The sequence below is a fragment of the Lytechinus variegatus genome, chromosome 5 (assembly GCF_018143015.1).
Source record: "Lytechinus variegatus isolate NC3 chromosome 5, Lvar_3.0, whole genome shotgun sequence".
Taxonomy (NCBI): Eukaryota; Metazoa; Echinodermata; class Echinoidea; order Temnopleuroida; family Toxopneustidae; genus Lytechinus; species Lytechinus variegatus.
Window position 1 is genome coordinate 43,424,126 of NC_054744.1, and position 23,519 is coordinate 43,447,644.

Genomic DNA, 23,519 nt, shown 5'->3' on the forward strand with positions numbered 1-23,519 from the left:
GACCCAAAAGTTTTGAGATGGCGTATCGCGTAAGATTTATAAAAAGTTGCAAGATTTTGTTTTATTACAAAATTCAAATTTTGTAATAGATTTTGACGTGATTTTTAGAATATAATATCATATTTCACCCTTCTCTCTTTCCTTTTCTAAACATTTCTCTCTCTCTTTTTTTTTTACTTGGTTGTGAAAACTTTGAGGGTCAAGAGCCACCCCCCCTCACTCCCGCCTGTACGCCAGTGATTGACCGCCAGTGTGTTATTCGATGTTGTATAAAACTACTTGGATGTGCAAAGTTTAAGCGCGCCCCTTAATTTGTCTTGGACTCTTTGCTGAGGCTGAATAACCTAAAAGTCGTTTAATATTTTCTTCTCTAAACATATAACCGTTTAGTTCTTACCACTAACCCACTAACATATTTTGCCACTGCCTTTCAAAAGTGAGATTCGAGAAGGTGACATTGTTCGAGAATAATAAACACAAATAATTTTACAGACTCAATAACGATTATCTGTAAATAAATAAATTAGAGAAATATTTACTTTCTGAATGCTTATCATTGTCAGACATTTACAAGCAATTATTGTCACGTGATAACCAGACATCCTACACAGATTGCGTGGGGCGAAACTGTAAACATATGATTTAATCATTCTAAAGGGTTTACCAGTAATACCATTTAGTCGAATTTTGTAATTTTCACACACAAAAAATATTTCATTCTCACAAGTTTGCATCAACTTCCAAACAACGCAATGCGCCAAGGTTTTGTTTTATTCTTAAAAATATATATCATGAAAAATAATAATAATAACAATAATAAAAATAAAGAAGCCAAGAAGAACAAGAAGAAGAATTAAAAGAACAACAACAACAAGAAAAAGAAAGACGAGGAAATGGAAGGGAAGATAGGAAGAAGAGTTTGGAGGAGAAGAATGATGATTCTATGCATTTGTATTAAGCCTCTTGGTTGACGTTGGCTGATTGAAGTCGCTTTAATAGTATATTTACTTCTTCAAACATAATCAATTGGTCCTTAGTATGGCGAACATAATATGGCCTTCAGTAGAGAGATTAAGAAGTGAGATTAAAGAAGGTGACATTGTTCGAGAAAAATAAATAATTTTACAGACTCAATAGCGATTATCTGTATAGAAATAAATTAGAGAAATAACATTTACTTTCTGATTATTGTCAGACATTATTTACAAGCAATTACTGCCAAGTGATAACCAGACATCCAACATAAATATTTGGTTTTATTACGCAACTGGGTTGAATGTGTTGTGTAAAAGCTATATTCTGTATATACCCGCGATCTGATTAAAATAGCTGCAATCTGCGAGGTTTAACTGGCTTTGAAATCAAGAAGTTCCGGGGGCTCCGCCCCGAACTCCAACCGCATAGCACTGCCGTGTATGAATATGGAAGGGTTGGGCCATGGCCCCAAAAGTTCTACAACCAAGAACAAAAAAAGGAGGAAAGAAAAACAGGAAAAATGTAGGATATGATTTTTATTTACTGAATGTAATTTCAAAAATATCTCAAAGTTAGATTCTCATGAAAAGGTGATTGTTTTCTCGCTCGCTTCGCTCGCTCGGGACTTATATTAAGCAGCTTTCTAGCACATGCGCCATACTCTTCATGCTACTGCCGCAAAGAATCCTGTTCACAGTGGAGTACAGACCACAAAAAAAGGAACGGTAAGAGAGAAAAATGAAATATATTATTCTTTTGATATCTTGTCAAAATCTATCACAAAATTTGATTTTTGTATTAAAAATTTCAAAATTTTTGCTCGCTTGCTTCGCTCGCTCGCATTTTTTTTAAAGGTAAATTCTGCCCGATACGCAATATCTGGCCCTCTCAAAATCGTCGCCTCATTACGCCTGTATTACCATGATATGACCGGGAAATTTTTTGCTCTTGCCCCCCTGGCCACCGACCCCTGTTACGCCGCTGCACATCCTCTCCAATTATTCTACGAAATGTATAAATTCTACAACTATGAATTGCTTTAAAAAAAGAGCTCTCTGAGATGAGATGGACAGATGTATTATTATTTGAAAATCTTGACTATCATGACTATACTTATGAACGATTCTTGTATAAATTCAATGAAGCTGTAGATAAAAAAGGGGGCAAAAGAAAAAGAAATCACTTTCAAGAAAACCTTGGGTATCTCCTTCAATGAATACTAAGATGTATTAACATGAAAAACACTATATATATATATATATATAAGATATTTTGAAGTAAATGTGATGTTCAATCGTATACTAAGTTCAAAAGATATCGTAATATTTTGATTAATACGCTATAAGGATAGCCAGAAAACAATATTATTGCGAATTGGTATACAAGTAAAAAAAATGATGATTCTAAAGTATGGGAAATTTTAAACAACTTGATTGGTAAGAATAAAAGGTCTGATTTTTCCTCATTTTTCACAAAAGATGGGACCAAAATAAATAAAGTGTAGAAATTATTGAAGAGTTTAATCCACATTTTTCTTACATTGCTTTATAACCTCGTTTAAAGTTGAACAAAGCAGTCAATACTAATTTTATATCGTATTTGAAGAATCCTTGTAATAAATCCTAATGAAATAATACATATTGTAACTAAGCTCAAAAGCACTAATAGAATAGGTTTTGATGATGTTTGCACTAATTTAGTCAAGAAGGACATCCAACTTAAGGCTGATCCACTAGTTCATATCAAAGATTTATCTTTTTGTTCCGGTAAAGACCCTAACAAAAAGAAGATAGGTAAAATAATCCCTGTACACAAAAGAGGCAATAAACATTTCGAATTATAAACCAATTGCTTTATTACCTTGTATTACGAAAATATGAGGAAAATGTATATTATAGAACACTTTGTTATTTCTTGTTATTTAAACAAAAAACTAATTACTAAATAATAATGTGTTCATTTATATAGCGCTCTTACAATATATAATCGTTTCACAGCGCTTTACACAGTTATGGAATAAAAAATTATAATAACTAATACATGTAAATATAATTGATCAAAAAGCAGAGTCTTGAGATGTTTCTTAAATACTTCCAAAGAAGGAGAAAGTCTCATATATCTTGGAAGGTCATTCCAGAGTCTTGGGCCACATGTCTGAAAGCATTATCCCCTGCTTTAGTATTATTTTTTGTCCGTGGAATATGGAGTAGAGTAATGTCCGTACGTACTCAGCCGTACGTACTCAGCGAAGCCCGGGACGTTCTGACTGATGTAGGCGGATGAGAGAGTCCATGTAGTGTGGAGCTTCATTATGGACAATCTTGAAAACAATGGTCATAATCTTGAACACAATACGTTGCTTCACTGGACGCCAATGCAACTCTCTTAACAGAGGAGTAACATGATCATGCTTACGAGCTTTGAAAATCAACTTGGCTGCACGGTTTTGGACCCTCCGAAGACGTTGCATCTGTGACGAGTTGATTCCATACAAGAGTGAATTTGAATAGTCAAGACGTGACAATACAATTTTTGTATTTTTTTGTTGTTGTTGTATTTTTTGTTATCCAGGGCCTCATGGAAGATCAACTTTTGTTGAATGAGCTACCCTGGTGAAATATGAATAAATAAATAAATAAAATAAATACAATGGCTCAATGCCCAATATGAAATTGAGAACAGGCTATTCATGCGAGCATGCCCTTATTGATTTACATAATGTACCTATCAACTCCTTTCAAAATAATCTATACTCTTTTGGCACTTTCCTCGATTCAAGCCAAGCATTCGACGTTATTGATCATAACATTCTTCTGTATAAATTAAAACAGTTTGGTATTCGGGATATATAATGGCATTGTTTTTTTTAGTTTTTTTTTAGTTATTTAGACGATAGATATCAATTCACTTTTTAATCACGTTCAATCTTCGTATTCTAACGTTCAATGCGGAGTACCCCAAGGCTCAATACTGGCCCCTTTTATTCATTTTTTGTGTCAACGATTGATGTTCTGTATCTTCTTTTTTTTCCGCTTTATACTTTTCGCAGATGACACTAATATATTTTTTTTTCAGATAGTAAGTTTAATGAACCTTTTGAATGAAACTAACAAGGAGTTATGTAAAGTGACAGACTGGTTTGAAGCCAATAAGTTGATAATGAATTATGATAAAACCAAGGTTTTTATTTTTTGTAAACCAAATATTCCGTATAATATACTGTCAAATAAAGACTACAGGTTCGACAATTCACTAAAACAGTTATATTTCTATATTTAGATGATAAATTGACACTAACCATTATTTTTTTATATAAACAGTGACAGTCTACAGTATTCATAAACTTAATATTGCTACACTTATGCACGTAATTAAAATAGTATGGATATGCTCTTATCAATATCAACAATCTTTTTTCAATTATACAGTACTCGCTCTGCTAATAGCTTTCATTATCCTAAATCAGCTTCAACCCTATAATTCCGAATTCTTTTAAATTTACCTGACAACAAATCTGGAATAATCTCAATATATGCCTTTTTCATGTGCAATTCAACTGTGTCTTCGTTTAAACATGTTAAATGCTAACTTAAAAAGATCATTATTAGTTCCGATGCCTAATTTAAACTACAGTAGAACTCATATATCATTTTTGTTAATAAATGGACTAAGACGATGGATGTTCGGGTGTGTTTTTGTGTGTGTTGATGACGATGTTGATGTTTCTGGGTGGGTGTATCCGAGTGTGCATATTTCGATTTTTTCCCCTTCATCTGATGTGTACAAATATTAATCACTTTATATTTTTGAGGCCTCTATTCTCAAGTGTAATCTTTTTGTTGCTCTCCTTTTCTTGTAATGATATTTCGATATATGAATAAACAATTGGATGGTTTTTAATGGTTATCAAGAAGAAATTGAATTTGAATTGAATTTTGAAAGTTACCAATATTTTGTGTAGAAACTCTTTTTTGTTTTACTTGTCAAATTTCTTGGGACCCAAACGACCTTCATTTTGTAGGAACTTTTTTTTTTTTTTGGGGGGGGGCTTATTAAATTTCTCGGGAGCAAAACGACCTTCATTTTGTATTAAAACCCAAAATTTGTTCCCAGGGCCCTGGTTAGATGGTCAATATGTTTTGCAGGTCATGATTCTGCACCAGTGTCGATATACAAAGAATAATGAAAACGCTTGAGCTTGATTCAGACATGATTAAGGCATACATTCTTGGAGTGGTAACAAGAGATTAGATGTACTTTATTTCTTTCGTCTTTTCCCCATTCATTTCTATCACTGGCGTTCAGATGGTACCCCCCCCCCCAAAAAAAAAAACGCCATAAAAACACGATAATACTTGTAATGAATATACATAAATTGATAAATCAATCAATCAATAACTTCACGACTTAGAAAAGAAGGAGAAAAAAAAGAAAAACGAAAGGAACAGGGTAATATAAACAATATAATATTATGTCAAAATCTATTTGAATATCAAATTTTTGTAATCAAAAGGTCGAAAATTTTCTTCCATGCTTCGCTCGCAGCTTTTTAGAAATTTTGCCCCATAAGCCATTTTTGGCTGCTCATGTTTTGTGGCTCATCATGCCACTGATTTTTATATCAGCTGTTTTCTTGTAGGGATTCCATGAAGAATGAATATAAAGGTTCACATAATTCTCTCCCTATAAGCTAGTTAAGCGCATTCCAACATTGGCTTGATTTAAATAGATATAGAAAATAAGGCAAGCAATTCTTCAAAATGTAATAGAAATAAGAAAGTTTTAAAGTTTTATTTCGCTAAATCACACAAACGTTTATTTTGCACAACACATTTGGTACGTAAATTAAGGAGTAAACTAGAGCCAATGGCGTTACACACTATTCTTTATCATGTTTATTACATGGAAATAATGTTTCAATTTCATCAGATTTGAGAATAAACAAGCATTCAAGTTTATCAAGTTTTCAATTCTAGGAGGAAATTTGATGTTGTTATTTCATTTAATGGTATAATGGGATATTAATAACTGTGAAGTCATCGACTTCCTTATTTGCATATCGTGGGTGTTGTATATGAGTTATATTTATGTGTGAAAATAGGAAACGTGCATTTTTGTGCTTTTTAATAATTGATTTTTTTCTTTATTCATTGAAATCAACTTTTTGTTGGGGTGAACATAACCTTTATTAGTAAAAGAATTTCTTCAATATCACTCAATTTTTGTTGCCAGGCACTGGAGCATAAAGATAGGGTGGAGTCCATGGACCCTCCCACCCTTCCAGAAATTTCAAACCCGAAAAAAAATAAATGAATAGAGAAAGGGCGAATATGATATTATTTTCTAAATCTTTTGTCAAAATCTATCTCTTTTCGTATAAAAAAGTCAAACACAGGCTGGATAAACACTGGTCTTACCACCATCAAATGGTTTCTTAAAGGACAAGACAAGTTCACCCCAACAAAAAGTTGCTTTTAATAAAAAGGGGGGAAAAAACTCCAATAGGCATACCACTTCAAATTTCATCGATAGCAATGTAATAAGATAATTATTATATTTTAGATTTTCACTTAATTTTCACAAAATAGTTATATGCACATCCTGCCCGGAATGCAAATGAGGAGACTGATGACGTCATCCACTCATTATTTCTTTGTATTTTACTATATGGAATTTGAAATATTTCAATTTTTAACATAATTATTATCAGGTGAAACTAGTCTACAAATGTAGATCCACAGATCTGCAGTGTATAGCAGACTAGGTCTACTGTGGCTGCAGATGGGTCGCTTCGCTCGCTCTTTCAGGCTAGTTTGCTTCGCACCTCACGAGCCATTCAGAGTCTGCATAGCAGACTAGGTTAAACAACGATTAATTCCTCTATGAACATGTGGAATTACATTATCTTATTATATATGGTTCGATCAAGTTTGTCTTTATTGTCAAATCTGTCAAAAATGAAATATTGTATGATTCAAACAATAAATAAAAATTGTGAGTGAGGGACATCATCGTCTGTCACTGAGTTGCGCATATCACGGTAATGTTTTGTGAAAAATAAGCGAAACTTTCATAACTTTCTTATCTCACATCCGATTTTGGTTAAATTTTCAGCATAATTCTCGTTTCATTTTTCTCTATTCATTCAAATCAACATTTTGGAGTGGACTTGATCTCTGAAAATATCCTTCCACCCTCCACGCAACCTGCATGCATGTTATTATCTATAGTCATTATGTCTTGCCTTCTTCCGTACACTGATGATGATGATGATGAAATGTTTTTTTTAGCTCGCTCGTGACTATCTAAAATTTTGCACCATATACTTCCCCCACCCCTAAGTTGTTTTTGTCCATTACGCCACTACCGGTGCGTGTTTAATTTCAACTTGAGCACTGTAAGTTGAGATGTAACATATTTAACCTAGTTATGAATGGCAGGCACGCCGGAACACTCAGATTTGAGGGGGATCTTGAAGGGGGCACAATTTTATGACAGTGGGAGATTCTCGGCGAGGGAGTAAAGCAACCGAGCGGGATGTTGGAGGGTGTGGGAGGGGAATACCCCCAAGGTCTGCATCCAGCTTTCGCTAATGGGGCGTAAAAATAGTTTCATCCCCACATTTCCCACAATTGTCCGCTAAAAGATTTTGTTTAGGCCTTGGGGGCAGTCCTAATTAATGACTACTGTTTTAAGTACATCTTAGCCTTATTTTTACAAACCCGATAAGGTGCATGTCTCATAGGGCGTAAATGATAGATGTAAGCGGACGAATTAAGTGCGGTCTCATATTTTCTTTAACATTTGTATTTACACCTGAAAATTATACTGATAATTTTGTGTAAACATACAAAAAAGGGGGATAATTTTATAATAGGCCCACGTATAAAACGAGATAGTTTGTATTTCTCTGCATGAGCCCTTCAAGACCAATATATGTTCATTCATAATCAAGAAAATACATAGTTCTTTTATTTGACATTGATATTCTTCAATAGTAGAAGAGTAAATATACGAGCTGTATTTGCTGATCACAAATCACAAAATAAATGTTTATTCTGGAATGAAAATCGCGTTGCGGGAGGATCGAGGGGGGGGGGTCAATTACGACGCGTCGTACACCGTTGCAGTTACTAAACCTTACCGATAACACAATTTATTAATTTAACAGATTTCCAAGTTTGATTGTTTGGTATTCTATGATAGATCAATCACAGAGCTATTAATAGCTCCATGGATCAATGCCATGGTCATGCCACACGATACCCTCTTGTAATGTACCCCATGCTCTGCCTGTACCGCGTCTACCATTGTCTCTTTATCAGAAATGTAATAGGAATGTAAAGCCGATCGTTCCCTGTACACTTCAATGCGATGTAAAAATAGTGCCCAATAATGGGATAATGATAGACGATTGCTTTATCCAATTCATGTGTCTATGAACGTTGGTGCCTATAGTAGGTTGCACGAGTAACTGGAAGATAGAACTTGGAGGGGATCGAAATCTTTTGGTCAAGCAATGGATATTTTTGGAGAAGATGCGAGCACACTTATCTGGAAGTATGGCGGTATGACTTCTGCGGCACTCGGTGCCATCACAACTCTAACATTGATTGTATTAAATGCAGTAAGTTTAACTTATCAAGGTCATAATCCACGGTAGGGTGCAATTTTGTAAACTGGAGGAGTTGGAGGGATTGGTTCTTGCACCTCACGGCAGATTTTTCTTGTGTTCTTCTAGATACTAAGCCTGACCTTCTGGCTTCTGATAAAGAACGATATAGGATCGTGTGCAAGTCATTAACATGTTAGTTTTTAAATTTCTCAGATAGCCTAATGAGACTAATGATAAAAGAGTGTTTTTCTTTCTCCCTCGTTACCTTCTTGTATCTATTTGTGACTTTTGTAAGCATTTTCGTTTTTTTCTTTTCCATTTCAATTAGTATTATTGAATCAATCCTTGCAAAAGGCCTCCCCCCACAAATCTTTTCATTCAGACGACGAAAACTTTTTTTTGCACATCACTATTGGGACATGCATGGATATTCAATAACAATTTATAATAACAGGCCTATAAACAACGCGTGCTCATTTTGTTCATAACTTTGCAAAGATCACGTTGGATTTAGAATGCCACGTGAAACATACATGATGACTACCATGACTACCCGGACGGGACTAGCGTATCTACGGGGGGGGGGGCAGACTGCCCCCCTGACGAGTCACAACCCACGCAAAGGACCTATGTCCCTGCCCCCCCCCTGACGAGAAGTTGAAGCCCCCCTTTTTTTTGCTTGTCAATTTTTTGTTCTGCTGTGAAATGTCCTTTATATCCCTTTGAGGATCTTTTTTTTTTTTTTTTGCTTGGCCTTTTTTTTTAATTCTGGCATGAAATCCTTTATTTGTGTTTGAAGACCTTTTTTTTTTTTGGGGGGGGGGCAATTTTTTGCGGACGATCCCCCCCCGCCCCGTGGAAAATCCTAGGTACGCCACTTGGGGGGGGGGCAGTCAAATGTATTGCTGTGCATGCGTGGCCAAATTATTTCCAAACACCCCCTAAACGAGATTTTTTTCTGTGTGCAGAATAATCCCCTAATAAACAAGTTTTTCGCGAGCTTTATTTACACAATTTGGCCCCTAAAACAAGTTGTCGCCAGAATATGACCTCGGGGGAAAAAACATACCATAAACATAAAAAAGATTGAGAAAAAACATACCCTAAGTACGTTGACCCCGCAATTGACCATTGGCCAGTCTTTCAAAACCACCCTTGTTCTTTAGAAAAGCCACGTGAAGCACGTGACTACAATGTATATTATGTTCTTTCTGTGCACTATCTTTCAATACATAAACGATAATTTTCTTACCCCTCCCCTGCCCCTACCTTTGTAAGAAATGGATTAAGGGTGGGCGAGCTCGATCACATTTTTGTGACGGGAGGGGGGAAAGGCAGATTAGACCTACAAAAATTTGAATTCAAGACATTTCTTTTCCCAACCCTTCATTCCTCTATATCGTCTGTTTTTTTCTTTCGTTTTACATTTTATATTTGTTTTGTTGTTTTTTTTAAAGGAAATCGGTAGACGTTGATGTATAAAGAAAGAAAGAGGAGGTTAGCAATAACCACTGGCGTAAATCCGTGTTGATGGGGGGGGGGGAGACTGAAATACTTCGGCATTTTTTTTGTAATCATGCTTTTAGATATGCAAGGAATTGTCATTGATATGTCCTGTCAGTATGCTAAGGGATACAGTGGCGTTCCTAGGGTCACGGCATGGGGGGGGGGGGCACCAACAATTTTTTTAAAAAATCACTGCATGAGTGAGCGCGCTCAGTTGCCAGGTATACTGACCTAATAGAGACATTTTAAGGACAATGTCATTAAAGGGATATGCATCCCACTGATCATATAATGCGAGCGCGAAGCGCGAGCTGATTTTTTATATTCACACCTGAAAAGGGACATTATAATCAAATTTGTGTAATCATGATAGGTACCTGTCTCACTAAACAGAAACAGAAACAATGCGAGCGCGAAGTGCGAGCTGAAGTTTTCGTATATTTTGGCCCCAAGCAGCGAGATTTTAAGGAATATATTTTAGGAATCCATTAAGAGTGTGCATATCTCACCATAGTCTTCTAATGCGAGTGCCAAGCGCTTGCTGATTTTATTAGAATTACATCTGAACGCATGAAACACTTTTTGTAGTCATTGCAATCATGATTATCATACCATCTCACTAATCAAATATTGCGAGCGCTAAGCGCGAGCTGAAAATTTAGACAATTCAGACCTGAAGTGGAGCATTCTAAGGTTTCTTTGTAGGAATTAACTAGGACCATATGTATTTCATTAACAAAATGATGCGAGCGCGAAACGCGAGCTGAAAATTTTTATATTCAGATCAGAAGAAAGGACATTTTGAGGACTGATTTTAGGAATTCATGAAGAGCAGACATATCTCACCAATCCATTAATGCGAACGTAATCACGGACAGGAAATGTTTCATATGTACGAAGACCTTAACATGGCGCTATCACTTTTTGAGTCAAGAAAAAGAAGCATATGTCACTACATAAAACTATGATAACTCAAGTGCTCGGAAATATATTTGGTTTATATTGACTTGAAAACGAGATGTTTTAGTACAACGGGATTATATATCTCGTAAACAGAAAATGCGAGCACCAGGAACAATGAAGACGTAGGCCCTGGTCAAATTATGTTTCATGAAGTTATGATAAAAAAATGTTTTTTATGTAATGCAAAATAACATAATTATAATATAACATTTATAATGAATAATATTTTTCCCACTACGTTTCTCTTCCTTTCTCCCTCTTTTCTCCTCCCCCCCACCCCGTTCCCCGTCTTTATTTTGTCAGACGATTGGGGGGGGGGGTGAACGTGCTCCCATACCCCCCCGTAGTTACGCCGCTGTATGTCCATATGGCAAATACCCCTCCAATATTATTGTCTTTTTACCCCATGATGGTTTAAATGGTGTTAGCTGAGATTACATAAAAATTGACATTCCATCTTAACCCCTTCCCAAAGACCCCAACATTGATGAATTGCAAGAAACGGGGGTTTCTCTTCAATGTTATAATAAGGACATAAGTATTTCGTTTGGAAATGGTGAACTGGCTATTTATTTGCATTGTATGATTCAATAATATTGTTTTATTTGTTAAGCGGTATTTCAGGAAGAATTTTCACCAATAAAACAATTATCTCTTTGATTTTTTTTCGTACAAAAGTGAGGGGGCGGGGGGTGATTGTACAGGCCATCCCCCCTCCTCGAAAAGTGGGGGGGGGATATATCCCCCATCCCCGGGCAATAACGGAGATGATAGAGAAGGGATGAGGCAGAGGGTTAGAAAGGATGGACTTCCGTGTGTGAGAGTGTGTGCATGTAGATGAATGAAGAGTTATAATGAGAGAGGAATGTGAAGGGATATGGCCGTATATAGGGGAGTCTGGGACCCCGCGTGCACCACCCCCCCCCCCTCGCTCACACACACGACACTTGCTCCGGCGACAATTGTTCTGGCTTTATTTCCTCTAAGTTAGGGTTGAGGATTTTATGTTAGGTATAGGATATAGCATGGATCTGTGTTTAATAGCTCCATGGATATAGTATTAAATGAAGGTTAAAGTTGGTCATTTCAAATATTGCGTGTGGAATTAACATGCATAGGCCTAACGGAGCAAAATTTTGTCGCCGGCGAAAATGTAATGGACCATATCGGGAGGGGTTTATTTGAGGCGATGAGTGGATGGGGAGGGGAGGATGTGGAACGGGAAATCATTATTTTACTCATACCTTCCCGTTTGAGTCCTATCCTGATCACGAAGAGAAACTGTGCGTTGAGGCTGAAGGACGTACGCGCATCAAGGTCATGGTGATACCGATCTCAGTCGAACCAGAATGATCCATGCTCTAGCCAAACCTTTCAAATAACACTTTCAAAAGTTTTCTGCAAGTCATTTTATGCTTGTCACCTCTTCTAAAATTCGTAAACTATGGTATTTTGTCATATCCTTCAACATGCTAACAATTAGCACCCAAGTTTATATTTGAGATAGCGCGTTAATCAAACATAAACTGATAATTAAACATGTTTATTAAACAACACCGTGACTAAAAAAAACCGAAAAAAAACGAACGGTTAATTAAATGAATGACCTCTTTTTCCCTTACTGCCAAGCTATAGACAGTAAGCCTATATGCCCTCATGAATATAGTATTGATTTTTTAATCAGTCTTTCCAATTAAATCAAGTTTATAATGGGAAAATCAATAATTGGGGAAAAAATATCTACATTGGCGTGCAAATACAGTTAAAACTTATCTGAACCTGAAAAAAATCAACTCCCCAATCTGTTTTTATGTCGTGTATCCTATATTATTTCCTAATTATGCAGCTATCCGACGGAGAATCAAGAAGGCGGTACGAACATCCACATGATGACGAAGATTCTAAAAACCATCACGGAGCAATTGGGAATGACGATCGACGACCAAGTCAATCTAGCAGCACCTCGAGCGACAATAATGCGAAAAATGGCGATGACATAAACGGAGATCTCGATGATAACGAGGTCGTTGGCGATGTTGATGGGGAATTTGACAGAGGCAAAGTAAATCATTACGAGCATTCGAATGGATCAGAGGTTGGTTCTACGAATCAACTGAATAAAAGAAGTTCGAAGAAGAAATTGTATTCGAAATGACTTTTCGGCCACATTGAATCGACCTGGATGTCCATTTACATTTTATTAGGATTTAGGAATTTACTCTTGTGAGAAGGGTTCAGAATATCTTTTAGACAGGGTTGATGTTTTATCCATCAGGTTGATAACATTACAAGGAAGAAAACGACAAAAAGTATTTCATATTCTGAAGTTTGAAGGGCTTGTACGTCTTGGAAAATATTGTTAACATCCCCATGGAAGGGGCACTTTACTATTGCTTGAACGAGGATGTATACAATTATAATAAAAGTTTGTTCGAAATCTGAAAAAAAATTGGTATGGTTTAGAAACTTTATTAATAGAATGATATACCTATACTTTTGTTTCAACAATTATTCAGATACAGTTCATATATTGAATAAGACACAACAATTAAGAGAGTCCAGCCAAATTAAGGGTCACACCCCTGACGCAAGCAGGGTACATAATGATGGTAATAGTAACGAACCCGCGATGCCACAATAAACCTGTAGAGGTTTTAAATGGGAATCCAACCCAAATAAAAACTTGCTTTTAGAGGGAAAAGATTAATCAGACAAGTTGATAGGTAAAAGTTTGAACAATATTGGACAAATCATGCTAAAGTTATGGATCTTTAAAAGATGTAAATATTGGTAATTGATACAATGCTGATTCCATTTTAATTAAGATTAATTACTCATCCATTTCTGAACCAAGTTTTAGCCTCGGTATAGATAGGCCTAAGACGAGATTTCTGATACTGCTGAATAGTCTTTACCGTGTGGTCAGTATGAGCAAAGGCTAATTAATAAGTCACTAATTAATTGTCGGAGACAATGAGAGACACAACGAACGCTACTGTTTACTTGGACGTATTGATTTAAAGATGTAGTTATAATGTTTCTGTTATAATCCATGGATGTAACTGTCAGTAAATTGAAAATGGGAACAATAAAATGCCGGGACAAAATGGGGGAGGGGTATATTACGTAATACTACAAAGCACCATCCCCCCTATAACAAATAGAAAGCGTGAGCGGATATACGCCCATGGTCGGGTAACAATAACTTCTACACCAGATTGAAAAGATCACGGTTCTTCTACTTTAGAAAAGGAAAGGAAGTGGAATTGTGGGAAGTAGTTGCGAATATTTTGTAGAGGGATATTGAAGAAGGTAAAGTATATTATTATGTCCATTGATAGGAATGCTTTTACTTACACATGTATGTATGTGCACCTGCACTACAAGGAAAAAGAGCCTAGTTTTATATGAAATAATATTATAGTACGTGAAAATTTCAACACATACACGCACAGCCAGTGCAATTGTCTTCATCGATCTAAGTAGCACTTATACTCTGGAAGAAGAATAAGAAGGACGTCACGGATTAGAGATTCAATGGGTAATGTCGATTTATATCTCATTTCAAAAGGATTTTGATGTTATTTTCGTCATGATGCCTGTTTGATTTTTCTACCGTATCCAAATAAACGTGATAAACCTACTTGGTAAAGATGAGTTTGGTCTTATTATGTGGATGCACATACGGTAACGGTACGGCTTATTTCCAATTCGTCCAATTGCCAACTCGTCTACTATCATTTGGTCTACCATCAGTTCTTCCACTATCCACATGGTCTAATTGCCAACTCGTCCACTCGTAGACGAAATTTTGATGGACGGAATGGCATTAGACTAAATGAAAGTAGACCTTGTGGTGAGTGGACGAGTTGGCGGTAGACGAATCGGCAATTTACCATAATATGGTACTACTTGACGGTGTTACAAAATGCTTGAATGTGCCTGTTTTATTTCAATTGACTAGAAGTGTAAGGGAAATGTATAAGAAATGTTTCGCAGGGTAAATTTGATTTCGCCCTTTCACCTTGACACAGCGTGAAAACGAGCATTTCTGCGCAAACAGATTTGTACGAGCTTTACAGAAATGGACAGTGCTCACTCAAGTGTAACATTCTGACAAAACTTTTACTTTCATTGGATAGATGAGACCCAAACCTAAGATTATATGTGAAAAAAATACCCACATGTTGTTTATTTTTTAATTCCCAGGGCTTTTTCAAAGTGTAAACTTTCTTTGATACGCACTGTATATATATATATATATATATATATATATATATATACGTCTTAGCCTAGTCATATAAAACAGCATAGACATATCATCATTTTTTTTTTTAATTTCATGTATTGTGTCCAGAAAATTTTGAGCGATATTTCAAAATTCTTCTGAAAAGATGTGTATATAGCCCAATAAATAATTACTGCGAGAGCAAAGTGCGAGCAGAAATTTTCAATATCTTATTTGGTCTGATCGAAACGGGACTTGTGAAGGACTGTTTGCAGTTACCCATGAAGACAATATATGTTTCAACAATCAAATAATGCGAGCGCAAAGCGCGAGCTAAGATTTGGGGAAATTTCATATATTTTGCATTTAAAATTGAACATTTTGATCACTGTTTGTGATCGGTTTACTGACGGTCTAACATCACTTGGTCTTATCATCAGATGGGCTAACAACATTCGGGCTAAATCCACTTAGTCCAAATCTCTTTTGGTCTAATGACCACTTGGTCTAATAACCAATTAGTCTAATGACCACTTGGTCTAACAGCCAATTGGTCTATTGACCACTTTGTCTAATAGCCATTTGGTCTAATGACCACTTGGTCTAATAGCCAATTGATCTACTGCTCAGTTTGGCTAATCCTCACTTGGTCCATTACTCGGTCAGTCTAGTGTGCAGTTGGTCTAATTTCCATTTCAGCTAATTTCCACTTGGTCTAATTTTCACTTCGGCTGATTTCCACTTGGTCTAATTTTGTAAAGTGGTGATTTTATTTTGTTAAGTTTGAAGCCGCGCGCTGGATATAGTTTTCTTGTGGAAAACGATGGAATTTTTAATTTTCAATAATTTTACTTATTAAATAGTCGAGTACAAACACTGCCCGAAACCATTATTGGCAAGATTAAAAATATTGCAGGTCAATTGAATAATGTATCATTGATGGTTCCAAATAATATCTACAACATTTTCATGATCCATAATAGGGGCGGCCCTGATTTTTCCGAACCTATTTTTGGCAATGTCCCGTACAACACATGAAAATGCAAAAGTTTTTTTTATTGAAAATCAGGTTTTTAGCTCTTAAAAATGCTGTGAACCATCGTACATTTCCCATCATGAAAAATTGATGATATATTGCTCCCAATTGTATATATATATATAACGGATAGAATGAGGTAAATTAATCATATTGTCCTTAATGACTACTTAAGGCTTTTCATTAAAACGGAAGAATTTAGGGGCAATGCTCCCTTTCTGATTGATAAAAAAATCATTGTTTTATACAGGCTGCTTTTTACAACACGCAAGTGCCTGTTCAACCATGGACCTATGAAGAGATGGACGATTAACGCGAGCATTTCTTTGATCCAATGATAGTCACGGTCACCTGGTTATGATGATCTTACAGGTGTTATAACAGTAGCAATTACCATGACTACCAAGGGTATCTGATCACTCAAAGACGGAACAATTTCCTGGTCTTGATTTTTGTTGGCTATACCCTGTTTCAGCATGTGCCTTTCAGTTGTGGAGCAGCAAACTTGAGAAGCAGACGATTTTTATGATATTATTCGATCCGCTAACTACCGCTCACATATAAGGACCTCAATAACATAGAAAGATACACGATCTATACATATCATGTGCCACGTATATATGGAATATTATGGAGAAACTTTGGAAAATTGAATTTTAAATTGTAAACAATCAATCACAATATTGCCTTTATATTAAAATATGCAAGCATTTCCCCAAGGTAAACAAAAACTGCACATCGATTTTCTATTATTTCATGGATTTGTTTTCAACTGCGCATATAATTTGTGAAATATAAATGTCCAATCACGAACTGCTTCAGTCACTTCTCACGTTGACGATCATTGAACCAAAGAAGACTAGTATAAAGAGAATGTTATTCAGATGACAATTATTACAGTCACCTGTTAGTGAATTCAGTATCTAAGTGATGAATGTCCATCTCTTCATAGGTCCATGGTACGACACAGTATTTTGTTTATGATATATTGACAGAAATATTCAGCCAATAGCGGTTTCTAGCATAATGAATGTCTTTAGTTTGATAAGATTATCATTATCATCAGCCAAATAAAGTGATTGAAGAATTCAAAGAGACATAAAATAAGAATGTTCTCGGAAATTTTAATTTGCTTTATTTATTTATTTATGAATGTTTATTTTGCTTTCTTTCATATATGTGTTTGTTCTTGGGTAATTGAATATCAATTTGAGTTCAGTTTTTATGAAAATTATCTGTCCAACTTACAGACTTTAGAGTACAAACTTGAGATTTAACCCCCACTTTTTCTGCGTCCCTTACGACACATTACTATTTTAAATCTGCATTATACAGGATGTGAAGTCATGTTAAGTCTTGGTTTTCCTAACACTCTGGTAGTACTTGGTGATCACCTTTATAGTTACTGGAATATATTTTTTTTCTTGTCGAAAGGCTGTCAAATGTTCTCTAAATGTCCCGAACGACACACGTATGGAATCACCCATAAGGGTTATTTTGGAGTAGAGCAATGTCCTGAAAATGAGAGAGGGGTTAAAGAACTCTGTGAACTCTGGCTTAAAAGTAAGAACTTGTAACCAAAACTGAAATGAACCAACAAAACTGCAATAAACTTGAATAATGTACAAACTAGTTCCCCACATTATATCAGAATAAATTGACATTAGACCAAGTGTGAATTAGACCAAATGAAAATCAGACCAAGTGACGATTAGCCCAACTGGGCATTAGACTAATTGGCGATTAGACCAAGTGGTCATTAGACCATTTGGCTATTAGACCAAGTGGAAATTAGACGAATTGGATATTAGACCAAGTGAGAATTAGCCCATTCAAACTGGATATTAGCCCAAATGGAAATTAGACGAATTGGATATTAGACCAAGTGGGAATGAGACGAATTGGATATTAGACCAAGTGGGAATGAGACGAATTGGATATTAGCCGAACTGGTTGTAGACGAAATGAGTTTAGACTATGTAAAGTTGGACGAACTCACCAAGTGGTATTAGACCATCCGATAATTCACCATCGAGGCTGGTAATATTCCTTAGAGGGCGCTGTGCGTGAAAACGTCTGTAATGCTTCTTGCGGCTTGATTTTGATAGACGTGTTTAACAAATGAAAGTCCTTGAAACTTGCTTTTAAAGAGAAACATGAAACATCAGACAATTGCAGCATACGGCATTTATTTATAGATGTTCATCAAAGGAGGATTAGACACTCAATTGTGGAAAGGTCCTTGAATGTTGGGTTTACGATCCTATTTGAGGGGCATCAGTCAATGGATTATTGATCGTATTGTAAGGTTATTTAAAGTACAGGAATCATTTTTGCCCTGGTAAGCGGGGGTGCTGAATCACCCCCAAGGTTTTCCAAGTGGGTGCTGCATATATTATTTCCCGTAGGCAGCACCCCCTGGAATTCTGGTGGGTGTGCCAAATTGGAGAAATGTATGGAAAATTACCAAATGTTTTTGTTGAATCCTTTTTTGAATCCTTTTTTGCTTGTCAAATTTGTTTTGGGATCAAAACTAACATCATTTTGTAGCGGACCCCTCCCCTTTTTTGCTTGTCAAATTTTTCTGGACAAAAACGACTTCCATTTTATAGTGGAACCCCCCTTTCTTTGCTTGTCACATTTTCTTCAGCACCATGGACGGAAAAAAGAAAAAAGGGGGAAAGAAAGAAACAAAAGGGGAGAGAAAGAAAAAAAGAAAGGAAAAAAGAAGAGGCAATAAGAGGAGGATCAAAAAGGACGATTGAATAAAACAAGGTGAAGGGAAATCATCTTTCATGTCACTATACAGAATTTTTGCTCACGCTTCATACTGCCTGCTCAATAGGCTGATATGGTGATTAGAATACCAAGTTTTTAAAGTCAATATACAAAACACATTTCAGACATCGAGCTTTAATAATTTTGTTTGATTTAAAAACTGATTTTTTAAAAATGTGTTCTGTAAAATGTCCATAAAATTATGGTCTGAATATCTGAACATTTTAAGCTCGCTCTGGCATTATTGATTTGTCAAGTATCTCTTCTCTTTTTTTATTCCATAAAGTTCTCGAGATATTTGAAATATCATATTCATGTAACTCAGTGTATGTATTGTATTTACTCTGTATTATAATTGCATTTTTTAAATCTTGTAAACTGAATGTAATTTAGCGTACGGGCTGTAATAATCAGTGAGTATCCCTTGCAGGTCTGATTGTCAAAACGTATCAGCTATCGTTGCACGCTCGCTTTTTGATTGGTGAGTTATGTATACCTACAGTATTCTAACAAACAACTTGAAATTCCCCATTCATGACACTTCATTAAAAAAGTTCGGCTCGCGATTGCGCTCCCATTATTGTTGCTAAAAATATATTAACCCATGCATCCTATTCATAATTAAAAAATGCTTAAAATGTCCAGTTTTCTGGCCTTGAAATAAACAAATTTCGCGCTCTCATTAGGCTCATCAGATTAATAAGTATGATGATATCATTTTTATGAATTCCTAATAATCAAATTTTCCCTTTCTTCAGAATGGAATATCGACAAGTTTCATTTCGCACTTAGGGAAAGGAAGTCATTATTTTCATATGACAAAATGTCTTAAGAATGGCCCGGTCCTAGGTAAAAATATAATCAGATCGCGCTTCGCGCTCGTATCATTTTTTAAGTGTGGTCCAGATCCACTTCAGAATTTTCCTACACAGTGCTTGGAATAGTGCTTAAATTCACCCTTTTTCAGATCGGATTATCAAATGTTTTCTACTCGCGTTTCGCGGTCGCATTATTGCTTTCATAATTAAAAGAATTGGAATGCTCAGATTCTAGGTCTAAATTCTAAACACGTGCACGCATATTTACATGTATTAAGATACGCAGCTTGTTCTTTATTTAAAACAAGCATAAGTTATCTAGTTTTAGATCAGAATATAAAAAAGAAAAATCTGCATGAGCTTCGCGCTCGCTATATTATAGGAAGATCCCTAATTACCAATCCTTTTCCTGATTTACAAGACATGAATAGAGTGTGCCATTTTTAGGTCTACATCTCAATTTTGTTTCCTCTCGCGCTCATATCAATTGCATTTTTATATACCTATCCTGTTCATGATTTCAAAAAAATGCTTAGAATGTTCATTTTCCAGGTTGGAATGAAAGAGTTTTCAGCTCGCGCTTCGTCCTCGCATTATTTGATTGTTCAAATATGTATCGTCTTCATAGGTAACTGGAAACAGTCTTTGACAGGTCCCTTTATGATCAGGCCAGAACGTATGTTAAAAATCAATTATTTGTTACATACTCAATGTTCAAGACTCACATACATTGCTGAAAATGTTCAATTTTCAGAACAAAGATAATTAAATTTATAAACATTTTATCTCGCGTTCTGCACTCGCACTATGTATATCTACGTTTTTTTATTAATAAAATTAAAGTTAAGAAGTGACTCTCCTTCTTTCTCTCTCTCTCTAAAAAGGTGTGTGTGCGTGGGTGAGGGTGTGTGTGTTGGTGAGGGGGTGTGTGCGTGTGTGTGTGTATAAGAATAATGGAAAACTCAATTGTGCCCCCACCTTTGAGGAGAGATTTCCGTCCATGTTCAGCACAACCAGCCAAAAAAAAAAAAAATCGTTTCCAGGGCCCTACAAGTTGATTGCAGTACTGTATGTGTTTCGAAAACATAAACATTTGAAGGGATTAGGAAGAACATGGAATTCACATTTCACAGAAATCATTTTTTTTTCACTTTTCTGCTCCTCAAAATAACAAAAAATGCATTTAAAATCATGAATATCAAAGTAAATCCAATAAAACATTTCTTGTTCATCAATTAAAAATCTGCTAATCCAATGGTTTTGCAGTGCTAACATGTATCATTAATGTTCAACAACCTAGCTCTGTTTTTCTATCAAATTATCAGTATGTAATATGTATTGAACATGTCATCGTAGTGAAGAGAATTTGATCTTTATAACTCAGAAGAACATAGAGAAGTTGAATTTTACAAAACAGAAAACTGGGGATTACTTATAAACTCAATAACATAGAAAGATACACGATCTATACATATCATGTGCCACGTATATATGGAATATTATGGAGAAACTTTGGAAAATTGAATTTTAAATTGTAAACAATCAATCACAATATTGCCTTTATATTAAAATATGCAAGCATTTCCCCAAGGTAAACAAAAACTGCACATCGATTTTCTATTATTTCATGGATTTGTTTTCAACTGCGCATATAATTTGTGAAATATAAATGTCCAATCACGAACTGCTTCAGTCACTTCTCACGGTGACGATCACTGAACCAAAGAAGACTAGTATGAAAAAAATGCTATTCAAATGACAATTATTACAGTCACCTGTTAGTGAATTCAGTATCTAAGTGATGAATGTCCATCTCTTCATAGGTCCATGGTACGACATAGTATTTTGTTTATGATATATTGACAGAAATATTCAGCCAATAGCGGTTTCTAGCATAATGAATGTCTTTAGTTTGATAAGATTATCATCAGCCAAATAAAGTGATTGAAGAAGTCAAAGAGACATAAAATAAGAATGTTCTCGGAAATTTTAATTTGCTTTATTTATTTATTTATGAATGTTTATTTTGCTTTCTTTCATATATGTGTTTGTTCTTGGGTAATTGAATATCAATTTGAGTTCAGTTTTTATGAAAATTATCTGTCCAACTTACAGACTTTAGAGTACAAACTTGAGATTTAACCCCCACTTTTTCTGCGTCCCTTACGACACATTACTATTTTAAATCTGCATTATACAGGATGTGAAGTCATGTTAAGTCTTGGTTTTCCTAACACTCTGGTAGTACTTGGTGATCACCTTTATAGTTACTGGAATATATTTTTTTTCTTGTCGAAAGGCTGTCAAATGTTCTCTAAATGTCCCGAACGACACGTATGGAATCACCCATAAGGGTTATTTTGGAGTAGAGCAATGTCCTGAAAATGAGAGAGGGGTTAAAGAACTCTGTGAACTCTGGCTTAAAAGTAAGAACTTGTAACCAAAACTGAAATGAACCAACAAAACTGCAATAAACTTGAATAATGTACAAACTAGTTCCCCACATTATATCAGAATAAATTGACATTAGACCAAGTGTGAATTAGACCAAATGAAAATCAGACCAAGTGACGATTAGCCCAACTGGGCATTAGACTAATTGGCGATTAGACCAAGTGGTCATTAGACCATTTGGCTATTAGACCAAGTGGAAATTAGACGAATTGGATATTAGACCAAGTGAGAATTAGCCCATTCAAACTGGATATTAGCCCAAATGGAAATTAGACGAATTGGATATTAGACCAAGTGGGAATGAGACGAATTGGATATTAGACCAAGTGGGAATGAGACGAATTGGATATTAGCCGAACTGGTTGTAGACGAAATGAGTTTAGACTATGTAAAGTTGGACGAACTCACCAAGTGGTATTAGACCATCCGATAATTCACCATCGAGGCTGGTAATATTCCTTAGAGGGCGCTGTGCGTGAAAACGTCTGTAATGCTTCTTGCGGCTTGATTTTGATAGACGTGTTTAACAAATGAAAGTCCTTGAAACTTGCTTTTAAAGAGAAACATGAAACATCAGACAATTGCAGCATACGGCATTTATTTATAGATGTTCATCAAAGGAGGATTAGACACTCAATTGTGGAAAGGTCCTTGAATGTTGGGTTTACGATCCTATTTGAGGGGCATCAGTCAATGGATTATTGATCGTATTGTAAGGTTATTTAAAGTACAGGAATCATTTTTGCCCTGGTAAGCGGGGGTGCTGAATCACCCCCAAGGTTTTCCAAGTGGGTGCTGCATATATTATTTCCCGTAGGCAGCACCCCCTGGAATTCTGGTGGGTGTGCCAAATTGGAGAAATGTATGGAAAATTACCAAATGTTTTTGTTGAATCCTTTTTTGAATCCTTTTTTGCTTGTCAAATTTGTTTTGGGATCAAAACTAACATCATTTTGTAGCGGACCCCTCCCCTTTTTTGCTTGTCAAATTTTTCTGGACAAAAACGACTTCCATTTTATAGTGGAACCCCCTTTCTTTGCTTGTCACATTTTCTTCAGCACCATGGACGGAAAAAAGAAAAAAGGGGGAAAGAAAGAAACAAAAGGGGAGAGAAAGAAAAAAAGAAAGGAAAAAAGAAGAGGCAAT

The 23,519-nt window shown here is 35.7% G+C and overlaps 2 protein-coding genes across 3 annotated transcripts in view; both read left to right on the forward strand.

Annotated features, from left to right (window-relative positions):
• The first annotated feature begins 1,596 nt into the window (after positions 1 to 1,596).
• On the forward strand, positions 1,597 to 14,160 carry LOC121416231. 2 transcript variants are annotated; one of them, XM_041609738.1, is made up of 2 exons: positions 1,597 to 1,700; positions 12,906 to 14,160. In XM_041609738.1, exons 1-2 carry the CDS (start codon positions 1,626 to 1,628, stop codon positions 13,212 to 13,214), a joined length of 384 nt encoding a protein of 127 aa, XP_041465672.1. In that variant the 5' UTR covers positions 1,597 to 1,625; the 3' UTR covers positions 13,215 to 14,160. The 2 variants fall into 2 exon arrangements, with proteins under 2 accessions (XP_041465672.1, XP_041465671.1); XM_041609737.1 differs by lacking the exon at positions 1,597 to 1,700 and adding an exon at positions 8,295 to 8,602.
• A 92-nt stretch (positions 14,161 to 14,252) lies between these two features.
• The window catches only part of LOC121416230 (perilipin-2-like), a 33,216-nt gene continuing 23,949 nt past the window's right edge, over positions 14,253 to 23,519 (forward strand). Inside the window, exon 1 of the mRNA XM_041609736.1 lies at positions 14,253 to 14,371. The gene's annotated coding sequence lies outside the window, so the exon portion shown is untranslated. The remainder of the gene's footprint in view (positions 14,372 to 23,519) is intronic.